A 13,383-nucleotide genomic window follows, 5' to 3' on the forward strand; every position below is an offset into this window, starting at 1 on the left:
CTGGCGTGAGGAAAGTCATTAACATTTAAAAACGCTCAGTACCCCTCTAAATATTCAAGACGTATAAACTCGTGGTAAAAACAGTTTGTAAATAGCCTAACCGCAGCTAAATGAACAGGATGATTGCTCTTTTTACTGCACCAAAAGAAACTGTTCGCTTGAGTCTATAAATGTACCCTATAGCCCTTATATGTCGCTCCTAGTAAGCTCCTGTTAAAGAACCCGCATACCACATAGATTTCATCGACAGAATATCTATGTCACAGTCGGAGAGGTAAATCCAACAGATCGGTGGTAGCAAGGTCCCAAATCCGATATGAGGCAAGTTATTTTAAGGTTGCATGTAAGCTCTATCAGAGTGCTCGGCATGCACGTATTTGTCCCCTTACCGATATTTTTGGTAAGGCGTCCAGCTTGCTTTCATTTCTGGAGTACTTTATTAACCATACCAACAACAAGCAGTATGAAAGAGTAATTACGACACATTCTTTGTCCTAAATTTGTGGGATAAAAGCATTGTTAACCTCAAAATATAAATTTAAAACAGTCAAGTAATGAAGATGTGAATGAAAACCTATAATCACATGAAAGGATGAGCACCAGGACTCGCTTTGAAAATGAAACTAACAGTAATTCGCAAATGGCCTATTGTTCTTCTCATAAGCTTTGAGTGAAAACTCATTAGCATAAACGAACGGATTCTACGAATTCACTCTATTAGAAAGGAATGATATGTAACATGAAGGCTGGATGATGATGTTTAGCTACGGCAGCTATTGAATCGATCAAGAGAATTAGTAGTATGGATGAGAACTAGGATTTTGGGATGAAAGTAAGGAACTCCTCAGAGTTTCCCTGTCTTCCAGTCCTTTCTCCGTTTTTTTCTTTTTCTTTTTTTCTTCTCTTCTTTCCTGCCTTTTGTTTTTAAACTTGTTTTCATCTGCCTTTTTTGGAGCTTTTTTGCATTATAAAACGATATTTGTACTATAAGCGCAACTTACAGTAATGACTGTTAACAAATTATCTTATTTCACATTTTTTATATCGGTGCAGCGCTCTACCAACTGAGATAACAAGTCAACTGGGAGCTGGTCATTATGTTGGTTACAAATAAACCCTTCACGTGGTAAATTCATTACTATAAATACATGAAAATAACATATGTACACTGCGGTTGAAGAAACGAAATGGAAGCGATCCTCGCAGTTATGAATACTACTTAACTAGTAGTGAAAAATAATGCCTGAAAAAAAAAATGATTTCTATATGATTTTCATATGTTTTCAGTTTAATTCCTTCGCTCTCTATGATCCATACTAGTCGTTAACGATACAAAGATTCCGTGGTCAAGATATAAGCTTGGCTTAGTTTTCTACTACATGCTGCCTTTTTTTCTCTGAAGGGGATTTTTGGCCATTAACAAGGGAGAACTAAGGTACTTTGACGGCTTCTGAGCCATTTGTCATCAGCTATTTAAGAAAAGAAGGCTTGGTTTCCTCCACAACACTTTCCTTCGTGCCGGTTTCAGCCCGGGGCCTGGGCGCTATCACAGAACTTGGGCAGCAAGTCACTCTTCTGATCTTCTGTCTGAATTGATGGTTCAGGAGGGCATATATGAATGGGTTAATAGCTGAATTAAACAACACCATCATGTCAACGATGGTAATATGGACGAAGGTGATGTTCAGAGTCGTGAGAAATCTTAACACGTATTCAATTGACTCTGCTCCCCAACAAATCGCAAATATGACACTGACAGTTATGACCGTCAAAGTGACGCGTTTCCGCACCTTCAGCACACCCTGTCAATCAAGTATAAGGAAAGAGAAGATATTGTCAGCTCAGATGCTATTACCAATTAAATCCTCACCGATATCAAGGGTTACAATTATTTTATTTTTCTGTTAACGGCAAGGAAAGTGAATGCTTAGTAAATTTGACAATATAATTCTTCGAGACTTTGAGGCAGAAATTTAAATGAAAACTCTGTAGCATATATTTGCGACCCTGCTGTAGACCTTGCGGTAAACACTCGTCATGCGCATGTAGAAAATAAAAGTACTCTCACTGGAGCTCTAACAAATAACCACAGAGAGAATTGTTTATACCTTTACTCTGGCTACTTCAGCCTTACTAACAAAACTGGCTTAGTATAAGCTGAATTGATTTGACTATTCCAGACATAATTTAAAATTATTAACTCACCCGTTGTTGATAGTTAAGTGGGTTGCCATCATTGGGTTTGAACCATAACGTGTATACTACTTTAGAGTATAACACAATCATTATGCCAACGGAAACTACAATCAGAAACAACCACGCCAAGCAGTAAGCTTTAATCATCCACCTTTTGGGCCAGGTTTGCACACAATGATTTTTCTGGTCATCAAATGTCCTGACGAAAAATTTTGGTGTGTTGAAAATCAGCGAGAACACCCAAGAACTAAGGACGATCACCTGAAATATAAATTCATGGAAACGTTTCATTTTCTTCGAAAATAATTTGATCCGAGGTGTATTTGCTTTTTCGGTCATCAAGAGAGGCTATGCATACCCCTTAAATAAAAAAATTGAATTCGAATTCTATTACGTTCAAAATCATTCATTGTTTCTTATTAGAATGTGTTTTTCAAGTTTAGGAATAACATATGTCGTTATCGAATATCCAAAGCACTGACCATGCTTATTGCATAAGAAATACTGATCGCGCTTTTTGCGTAAGGAATAATGACCGTACTTATGGCATGAGGAATGACAATTAGTCTTGTTGTACCATGTCAATGAATTTGATAAAGAGTATGCTACCTCTGCCATAAATGTAATATACAAAACTAAGATTTTTTGCGCCTACTGGGTCCAAATGAAGTTCTAGTCTGAGTCTGCGGATGAGTTTATTTTCAAATATTAGCCATTCCAAGTTAACTTTCCCTGATATTTCTTGAGGGACTTGGAGGTGATTGTTAACTTAAGATAAAGGTTCCGATGTCGGATCCTGAGATCTAAGCTAGTGAAAATTAAACGCCGAACGGACCAGAAAATGCTGATAAACGATTCCTTTTCAATAACAGCTGGTCAGAGACCTCAGACAGTATTTTCACCTGGTAAGTCGACGGGAATGTTTTGACTCACCTTAAACTTACGGTAGGTCAGTTTTCTCTTTGGATCCAGTGGATAAAGCACAGTATAATATCGTTCCACAGCAATAGCTACCAAAGTAACAACTGAGGTGATTCCAGGAAGCCAGGCCAGATTTCCACCTGTCACCAACTTACAGAGGACTGAGCCTACAGTTCCATACGGGTGGACTATATTGAAGCTTACAACAATCTTTGGTGTGATAAGTGTTGCAAACAGGATATCGGAAATTGCCAGGTTCACGAGTAAATAATTTATGGGAATCCTTTGGAGTCAAAGAGCGAACTCATAAAGGTCAATAGGGAAGATAACAATTGAATATATATATATTTTGTTTTTTTGTTTTTTTTGGAAAGTAAAATACCTCTAAAGAAATTCCAAAAGCATCAAAAGATTGACTCGTAATCAAACGAATTTCACCCGCCTCTGAAATTTCTAAAAATCAACGTTTTCTAATACACTATTAAGACTGATTCTAAATTTAAGGTAATGGACATTGAATGAATTTCTACTCAAAGATATCAGTCAAGTAAAACACACAAGAGGCAACCCGTAAATGTAATGTATAGATTTAGCCAAGCCTAAAAGCGGAGCTCGCACTTTTTTTTCCCGCACGTCTCAAGGGCACAACGCCTTTCTCTGGCCTGGACTAGAACCCGGGTCGTCCGACTTGGAGCCCAGTGCACTGACCACTGGACTACTGAACAAAGCCCACGGTACAGTTGACCACGCATGTTAAAAGTAGCACCTTGTACGGTCGTACATCCAAATTTTTTCGGCTTGATGGGTTACTACTATTTTGTATAATTATGGGGCTACGCTCTGCGAGCTCCGCTATTATGAGGTAAATCTTAAGAATTCCTCCTAATCATCATAATTATGCCAAAAAGTGTATTTATTATGAAATACAGATATGTAAGGAAAGAACATACGAAGAGTGGAGTTTAACTCGTAATTACCTCATCTGAAGGTGTCTTTTTATGATCAAACAAACCAACGTATTTCCTGCTATGTCCACAGCGACAAGTGTTAACAGTATGGTGGTGATCGCGTAATTAGCTGTATCAGGCACGACCATTGTGCAGAGGATCAATGCTGGTTATACATCACCTGGACAGAGACAAATCTGAATTTGTTAGTACAGTTAATCACATGATTTCGAGTGCAATTTGGAATAAATAAGCACAAGTAAATTTTTTCAAAGACTAACAAAATTGCACTCGCCCGTAGGGCGAGTTAAATTTGTAGTCTGAAAAAATTAACAAGCGCTTAAATAGAACGAGAAAAATCATGTGATTACGTATTAATAATATACATGAAAAAATACGAGATAGCTTTTCATAATTATGAAGAGGCAAAGCACGCGCAGCAAGTACAAAAATATATATCCAAACCCTGCGAGTGACATTGTGCGTTCGGTCAAAACAGTAATATACAATGATATTTTCACGCCTTTAAGGTGCAAGAAAGTTCAAAGTCCGGCTAAACAGTTCAAGGAATTGTTCAGTCTGTGTCCGAATCACTTTCGATGGAACGGAATCGTCTTTTGTGAGGTTTAACCATGTTTGTTTTTAATTTCGGCGTAGAATCGCTCGAGCAAAGTGTTAACCTGGGTCGGCTCGTAATTTTCGATTTCCTTGGCAATTCCTTTCTTTAAACACCACTTTTTCCAAACCGACAACCAAAAAGCAGTGCTTTTTACAGTGTTTTCTTTGTTAGAGCTGTTTTTCAGCTGCTATATTGTTGTTGCGGTGGCGAAAAAAAACCTACTCAAAATGCCGGCCATTATTTCGTCCGCAAATTTTCAGCTTATACAAATGTTGCGACATTCAAGGCTCGCATTTGATTGACTATCTGTGAGTTTCTTTGAATTTTGACCAATCAGAATGTCTGGTTTGTTAGGTCTTTGCACTGAATTAACCCTCTTCTGCATTGAATTAGCTGAAAACTGCATTTATCTTAACCAATCAGAACTGAGTAATTTTTTCATGTATATTATTGAGTTTGAAACGAGTTTTCTTGTATACCTTTAAGTTAATTTCCTCTTTTGTTGCGGATCAACATTTAAAATTTCATTTTGTTATTTCCGTCACACTTCATAACTTAATCAAATGGACCAAGATTTCCCATTGTCTATAACCTTATTGATTATAGAGATGACGTCAACAGTGTTCAAATATTAAGTCCTTAGATAAGTAGAAATCTAGTTAACCAAATTTTTCATGAAACAACTATTCCGCGTACTGCCGAGGCGTGTTTTATCGACGCTATGTCTCTGCCTGTGCTAAACAACTGATGAAAACAATCTGGAAATCCTCAAAAAAAATTCATATCAGTCAACGTTTTAGACAACATATTACCGTTAGGTGCAGATAAAGGTAATATAAAAGGGGGATTCTGGCTCATTTTTAAAACAACCTTGATTTTTAAGGCAGCTCATGAATTTAACCTTGATTTCAAGTCAACATTGAAAAACGGTTATTGTACATTTTGGTGACAACTTTGATTTCAAGACAACTTGAGTTTTTCACAGGTGAATAATGTTCACAATGTCTCACTCTTGAGTTCTGAAGAGGATGTAAAAATTATTCTCTTGAACGATCCTCTTGAATGATTCTCTTAAACGATTCTCTTGTCACACCATCGGGGTGTTGATTGTCTTTTGTGAAGATTTTCAGATATCTATGTTGTATCTTCCCGCACAGAAGTCATGGTGTGCCTTGATTTTTTCTTCTGTCAAAAGAGTGTCTTTGTAAATGAGAAGTTATCCTTAATAGGTCACACTTTCAAGCTCACGGTTGATGATGTTGAGCTGAGCATCTGACAGGATGAATGGATTTCTGTTTCAGACACTACGCCGACCTTTTATTTCAAATTATCTTACACCGGCCCTTTTTTTGTTGTAGATATTAAGTTGGTTTTTTTCGTCTTTTAAAATAGTTAATAAGTTGGTGTGAAAGACCCTATCCCTCGTGGGCCCCGTACGTGTGTGGTTTACAGGTTTTTATGTCGGCGAAACCCCTCAACATTTACCCACGCGTGTGTATGAGCACTTGGTCAGTAATGGGACCTCTCACATTTTCAGACACTTACAAAATTCTCAACTATGTCGCACTCTATGTTCTGACGAGTGTTTTAGCATCTTAGATCACGCTTCCACAACTTTCTAACTTAAAATCGAAGAAGCTATCCACATTCAATGGTAGCAACCTACACTTAATCATCAACTTTTTCGTGTTAATTTAAAACTTTCCTTGCAATCGCATACATTGTTTTGTTTCCATGGTTTGTTTTGTCCAATGAGCATTTTGTTATACACTATAAATTCAACTTTGCACTTTGTATAAATCAGAACTGAAGATGACAGAAGAACTATCGAAACATGTTTTTAAAAAAATGTCGTATATTTTCTTAAATTCGTGATATATCTGCTGCTATCCAGATCTTATTTGGGATTCCATTGACAATCACCTTCACTTCAGTGATGTCAGGATTCAATTTCTTCTCAGTATCTCTAGCACCAGCGACATATGGCTCTTAAAAAAGAAGAAGTCCCTTCATTGACCTCCTTGGGACATTGATGCTCTCATTGATGATCGCGCCTGATTTGTTACCTACTTAGGTTTTCTTGAGATGAGTGACGTGTTCGTACATGAATCTCTTTCCCTTTTTGTAGTTAAACAAGGCCTCATCAGCGAGTTCTTGACTGTGAATGAATTGAACTCAAGCTGGATGTCAGACAATTCACAAGCGAGCTGTGTCTCGTCAGATCCTATCACAACATTGCATGCAGGTGCAAGCCTGAGCTCGAAAAGAAGCTCATCAGAAAGACCTCTTGAGAAGAAGACCATGATCGTTCAGATTCTCATGATCCAATGGAATCCTATAGTTGTTCTGATAAACATCATTGAGCTTATTCTCCCTGTCAACTCCTGGTTTCTTTTTATCTTCAGTATTGCATCTGATCTTCGAAAGATCAACAGATTGAATACCTTCTCTGAACACGCTCGCCCTCTCATTCTTAGTTAAGAAGAGGTCCTCATAGAGCTTGAATAGATCATAACCATCAGTGCCCTGCGAGATTTCTCCTGCGAATTTCACAGTCAACCTGTCAACAAGAGCTCTTGCGACATTGTTAACTATATAACTGTTTGCGTGACCACTAACTGCCATGTCAAAGATGGGTGAAAGAGATCCTGGCACGAGGACAACTACGTCATCAAGTTTTGGAACTGGGACTCTAAGGACTTCACCTGGGGACGCCCTATTAGGGTTAAATGTTACTCTGTGAATTGCGCCGTCAGCCTTGAGGGCGTTTGACGTCTTCTTTTTCAAAATTTGGGTTGGTTTTTCCACTGACATCCATTTTAAAATTATAGATAATTCATTTTAAAATTGATGATTTTGGAGATACTGATCCTCTTCTGAAACACAACGACGGTGATGATGATGATGAAGATGAAGGAAATACAACAACACCTTTTAAACCAGATTGTCATTCAACTACGGAGCCATCAGGTGAAGAAATTCCAAAGACAACAATGAACAGGGGACAAGAGAAAGTATCGGAAACTGCCGAAACATCTCTCATTGAGGGTGATACTACTTATTCGCGTGTCATCACTTCAAATGAGAAGGCATGGAACTCTCTTACCAGAATTTATACTGAGGCAAAGGCTTCGGAACTCGAGGTTTGTTATAGTAAAACAGGAAGGTTGCTGGTAAAGATGTTTGGCCAGGGCAAGAAGACATATCTCTTGTATACTGAAGATAAGGGTACGAATAAGGAAAGGTTGAATCCATCAATTCCAAAACAAATCAAAACCTCATTTGGCCCAGAGTCGAGAGGTTTTGATTGCTGAGAAAGAGAAAAAGATGGAAGAGAAACAGAAGTCTATTCAGGAGGATCGTGGAATTGCTGATGATGAGAATGAATACCAAGATATAAGAGAAAGAGCAAGAGAAAGGATAAAAGAAAATCAAGAGCAGATTGATGCTTTTGAGAATGGACAGAAGAACTTGAAACAGGCACCTCACTAAGAGAGACAATGAGAAACATATTCAAGAAATACGGTTTCATAGTCTCAGCTGTTGTTCTGGCAGTCGGAGAAACAATTGGAGTGATTGTGAGCGCATTGACGAGAGGTCTGAAGTCTGTCGCTAAAGGAGTTGGGGATGGTGTTAAGACTCTTGGCAGTAAGATCGCGGGAATTCTCCCAGGTCTCATAAGCTCAGTAGTCGGCTTCATTTCCAAGACTGCTGGATCAGTGATCAGCTTTCTAGGTCAAAAGGAATGGCTTCTGATAATGTTAGTCGCCATATTCGTGGTTGAGCGATCAAGAACGTTGATATCAGTCCAGCCGAAATCAAACCGACCTTTTACCATATCATGATTTGTTTCATATTTTTTTGATGATTTGTCTTCACCTGAACTTCATTTAAATTCTTGTTAATTGTATTTGAAATGTGCCGCTTCGCGATTTGGCCAAAGGCTTTAGAGGTGCCCTCTCGGGCCTGGATCCCTCGGATCTCGGCCTGTTGATCTTTGATGAACTCCCATGCATGTGCCTTACTCTGACTGATTTGATCTCCAAATTCACTGATTTGTTGACTCCGAGCTTCATATCAGAACTTACCTTCTTCAGGGTGTTATTATACCCAGTAGTATTCCGAGTGTTCAGGAGAAGATTTTAGGGCATATGCCAAGTACCTGGTGAGAGTGCAAGATCAATCCTACCTTTAGCCTCATCAATCGCGAGCTGAAATCTCCGAACGCTCTTCGAAATGTCTGGCTATCTGATTGCATCCTCAACCCATACGAGAAACTCACGTTGTGCTTCCTTAGCACTTCCTGATGAACCCAAGATTGATGATCTGACATTGACTTGTGCACGGAGAATGCAATAAACGAAATCCTTAATCGACTGATTCAGTCTTGCCATCCAAGCTTGCGTCAGATCTTCTGACACATTTCAACTCATGGTTTAATTTGAAGCGAACTGAAAGAAGTCTTTGTATTCAATGCGTCAGGCACTCAAACTGTAAAGACAATTTCAGAAGGTAATTATTCATTCAAAAGCCTTGGCCAAGCTCTTCAACATACAATGAAGAGTGAAGGAGTTAAGTTTGACATGAATACTTTGAAATGATTATTGGAAATCCACAATCCTCAAAATAAACATATCCTTCTGACGATGATCTGGCTGATCTTTTCGGAATTAAATGACGTTTGCAAACCTATAACTTATCCAAATGGTTTAAATTATTCACCAACTACCTTGTCCGCTGTCATCTTTTGGGTAAGAATGAAAACGTATACAATGGAGAGCCCTCGGGCGTTCTTGGATGTTTCGACATTGTCGGGCAACCCTTTGATAGGGTGACGTATTATTCGGAAATACCAACCCAAAGAAAAATATCACATCACATCTATGCGAATTTTCGCTGACTAATTAGCTGCCTTTTTTTCAGACGAGATGTAAACAGGCGTCAGGAAGTAAGCCGCCATCATCACGGTTTAAACGAACGGGGACGGAGTTAACATGCCAGGCTTCCAAACAATAGCGCTGGTGGTAACGCCAATTAGTGGTGATAATTTAAGACTTATCCCACCTAGTTGTATGGTTGGTTAGGCATGCGTGCTCCAATAAAGCTGAATTTTCTTTTTTGCAAAAGAAAACCGCTTTTTGATGCTCTTTCAAACGTGTACCAAACTGACATTTAATTTAAAACATATCTGACGCTTCAAAAATGGTTTGAAGAAAGTAAATTTGAAATATTTCTGACGCATCAAAAACGGTTTTAAGAAAGTGAATTTGAAACATTTCTGACGCGTCAGAAACAGGTTGAAAAATAAATTTGAACAGTTTTAACGTGTCAGAAACAGTTGGAAAAAATTAGTTTGAAAGAAAGAGGTTGAAGAAAATAAATTTGAAACATCAATGTTTCCGAAGCGTCAGAGACAGGTTTTTTAAAAATAGATTTGAAACATCAATGTTTCTCACGCGTCAGAAACAAGACCTCAAATGAAATTTTCCTTCTTCAGTTCTTTGTTTTTTAATCGGATTCTGAACGTGATATTCTATTCCTAGAAAAGTCACTCCAGATATTTTACACTTATCTCATCTCTCCTCCTCTGGCTTTCTAACTGCTTGTATGTTTGATGAAATGGGTTTGGATATTCATAGTGTTGAATCCCGCCAAACTCAGAAACTAATTTTAGTGTATCACAAAAACCATCTTATTCAAGCAAAAATCCCGTTTGATGATTCATTAGTCATAAGGGTCTGACATTAGAAAATTTCTCATTAAAAATATTCACAAAGATTTTACGACATACCTCCTCGCGGCTTGGCCGAAGGCTTCTTTCCTCAATAATAATATGCATGAAAAAATTACTCCGTTCTGATTGGTTGAGATAAATGCAGTTTTCTGGTAATTCAATGCAGAAGAGGGTTAATTCAACAACAATTAACAACAGTTAATTTAACAAACCAGACATTCTGATCGGTCAAAATTCAAAGAAACACACAGATAGCCAATCAAATGCAACCTTTGGATACGCTGAAAATTTGCGAGCGAAAGGTGGGCGTGTTAAGTAGGTTTTCTTTCGCCACCGCAACAACAATATAGCAGCTGAAAAACAGCTCTAACAACGAAAACGCTGTAAAAAGCACTAATTTTTGGTTGTCGCTTTGGAAAAAGTGGTGTTTAAAGAAGAGTGCTTGAGCGATTCTACGCCGAAATTAAAAACAAACATGGTTAAAATAAAAAATGTCAGACGTTTTCCAAATGTCAGACGTTTTCCAAATGTCAGACGTTTTCCAAATGTCAGAAGAACAGATGAAAGCATGAAAATGTTTGAAATAAGAAACATGGCAACAGAAGCAGGCATCAGTGGTCATACAATTGCGAAAACCAAAAACGACCTCATTCAATTCATCCTCAATAGCAAAGAGAGTAAAAAAAGTGCCGAATCATTATACACCTTTTTTTGGCGAGAGATAGAAAAATGAATTATTAAACAGTTTGAAGAAAATAAATTTGAAAATAACTGACGCATCAGAATTAGTTTGAAAAATTAAATTTGAAAGAAACAGGTTGAAGAAAATGAATTTAAAACATTTCTGTGGCGTCAGAAACAGTTTGAAACGCGTGAGAAACAGCCGATGCGGTGGTGTCATTGGAAAACAGGAAGTTGATGATGTAATACATTAGGAACTATTCCGTGGAAACTGGAGTCATCAGATTCCTATTGTTCTTAGGTAATGGATTATCGGTAATGTCTGTCAGTAAAGTTTGTCAGTAAACTTTGTTAGTAAAGAAATATTTACTATTTAAAATTTGCTTGCTTACCATAGCGTGACACTCAAAAAAACAGGAAATCAATGATGCAACAGGAACTTTTCCCGAAGAAATCAGTCATAGCATTTTATTTCGTACGACAATAGTGGTTTCTCACCCGTCGGAATTGAAATAGCGGTTTCTCACGCGTCGGAATTGATGGTGTACGACACTGTTTAAGAAGATTGTGGCTCTTGTATGTAGACTGCCACAGCTGTGGCGTGACGTCGCAACTTCAAATTTTATTATCTCTACAGGCGTAAGATGTTCTACCATGTTCATGAATGTGTCGCTTATCATCAAAGCATTTGAGTGACACTTTATTTAGTTTATAGCATCCGAGTTGATGATTTGTACTTCGGATGGTTTTCATTTTATGATATATTTGTTGCTTATTGAATAGTTCGTTTTTGTATTCTCCATGTTTGATGTTCTTTCTTGTTATATTTTTGGATGACTTGCTAGTTTGCTGCCTTTTTCATTCTCTTCAACATAAGAATACACTTTTTTTCTCAAACCGATGAATTCTACAACTGGTATGCCAGAAGCTTCATCTTTGAATTTTCCGATTTCTTTCTTATTTGTTTTTTCGAAATATTATGAATTTTCTGGATATTCACTGTTGTCAAATTCGTTTCAATATTTGTAGCATGTCTACATACTGTGTATCACCTTGAATTGTAAACTGTTTCTACATTTTATGAAATTTAAAAAACGATCTCTGGCTAAAACTTTTAAAAATACGAGCTTTCAGCTGTTTGTGCTACAGCCTTCAACGGATAAAAATCACGTTGAAGGCTGTAGCGCAAACAGCCGAAAGCTCGTATTTTTATAAGTTTTAGCCAGAGATCGTTTTTTAAATTTCATAAGATTTTTTATCCTGGCTGCGGCCCCTCTATCTTTTTATGTTTCTACATTCTCTGTTTTATTGTTTAATTCCATCTTTCAACAACATTGGATTTTTCTTCATTTTCTGTTGAGTATACTGTTGTGTTATGCAGCAGATATTGATCAAAACCGACAACCGCATACAAAACCATTATTTGTCTCAAGCTGTTTGAATTACGAAAATTCGTAAATTTTTTTTTGAAAGCTCTCCTACAGCTCTGAAAACCTCCACAGAGAAATGATAACTTTACATTGAACGTTTAAGAAGTTAGATGAGATTTCATCGGAAGATTTGATTGTAATAGGTACTCAAAACAATTGGTTCCACGCGACCTGAATTGACTGTTGAGTGTTTACCGTCATGACTTGCAAAGGCAAAGATGAAACTACACGGCGCAGTTTACAACATTAAAACAAAGTTCAATTAATTAGAAACTCACGCAGAAGGTTAAAATTCGCGAACAGAGATCAGGTAACAAATGGGAAAATGGCAAACCGAATAGGACATCACATTTGGAAAAACCGCAAACAGATAGAGACACCAAAACCGAAAAAGCCAATTTTTCAGCGCAAAAACCAAAAACTGATCCAAAAAATAGCTAAAATTATTTAACCAAAAACCTCCAAAGTTCCCCTCTTTAAATGGTATTGATTAATGGCCTTTGAAATTAGACGATGGAGCCATATTGAATCAGCCTAAGTTTGATGAGGAAGTTTTGATTAAAGAGAGCTTCCATTGAATTTTCAAAACTGAGGACGTGCACTGGATTTTAGTCAAGGTCGGATTCTCTGCGACCTTTGTGTTCAGACAGTTGCAGGAGAGAGAAAGGGAGAGAAAAAAATACAACAACAACTATAAGAACTGAAACAAAAGAAAGATAAAAAATTTGAAAAGTTAAATTTTTAGGAAAGTGCACGTTGAAAAGTTTAGGTGTAATATTGAAATTTATTAGTCTGGCGTGAGGAAAGTCATTAACATTTAAAAACGCTCAGTACCCCTCTAAATATTCAAGACGT

General features: G+C 37.5%; 1 protein-coding gene across 2 annotated transcripts; it reads right to left on the reverse strand.

Moving 5' to 3' along the window:
* Window positions 1-22: 22 nt before the first annotated feature.
* LOC136283391 (QRFP-like peptide receptor) lies at window positions 23-10,586 on the reverse strand. 2 transcript variants are annotated; one of them, XM_066172188.1, is made up of 6 exons: window positions 10,475-10,487; window positions 8,873-9,174; window positions 4,095-4,245; window positions 3,130-3,400; window positions 2,206-2,457; window positions 23-1,802 (listed from the first exon to the last, which is right to left on the reverse strand). In XM_066172188.1, exons 3-6 carry the CDS (start codon window positions 4,211-4,213, stop codon window positions 1,470-1,472), a joined length of 975 nt encoding a protein of 324 aa, XP_066028285.1. In that variant the 5' UTR covers window positions 4,214-4,245; window positions 8,873-9,174; window positions 10,475-10,487; the 3' UTR covers window positions 23-1,469. The 2 variants fall into 2 exon arrangements, with proteins under 2 accessions (XP_066028285.1, XP_066028286.1); XM_066172189.1 differs by lacking the exon at window positions 8,873-9,174 and having other exon boundaries at window positions 10,475-10,586.
* Window positions 10,587-13,383: the final 2,797 nt, after the last annotated feature.

The sequence above is a fragment of the Pocillopora verrucosa genome, chromosome 9 (assembly GCF_036669915.1).
Source record: "Pocillopora verrucosa isolate sample1 chromosome 9, ASM3666991v2, whole genome shotgun sequence".
Lineage (NCBI taxonomy): Eukaryota > Metazoa > Cnidaria > Anthozoa > Scleractinia > Pocilloporidae > Pocillopora > Pocillopora verrucosa.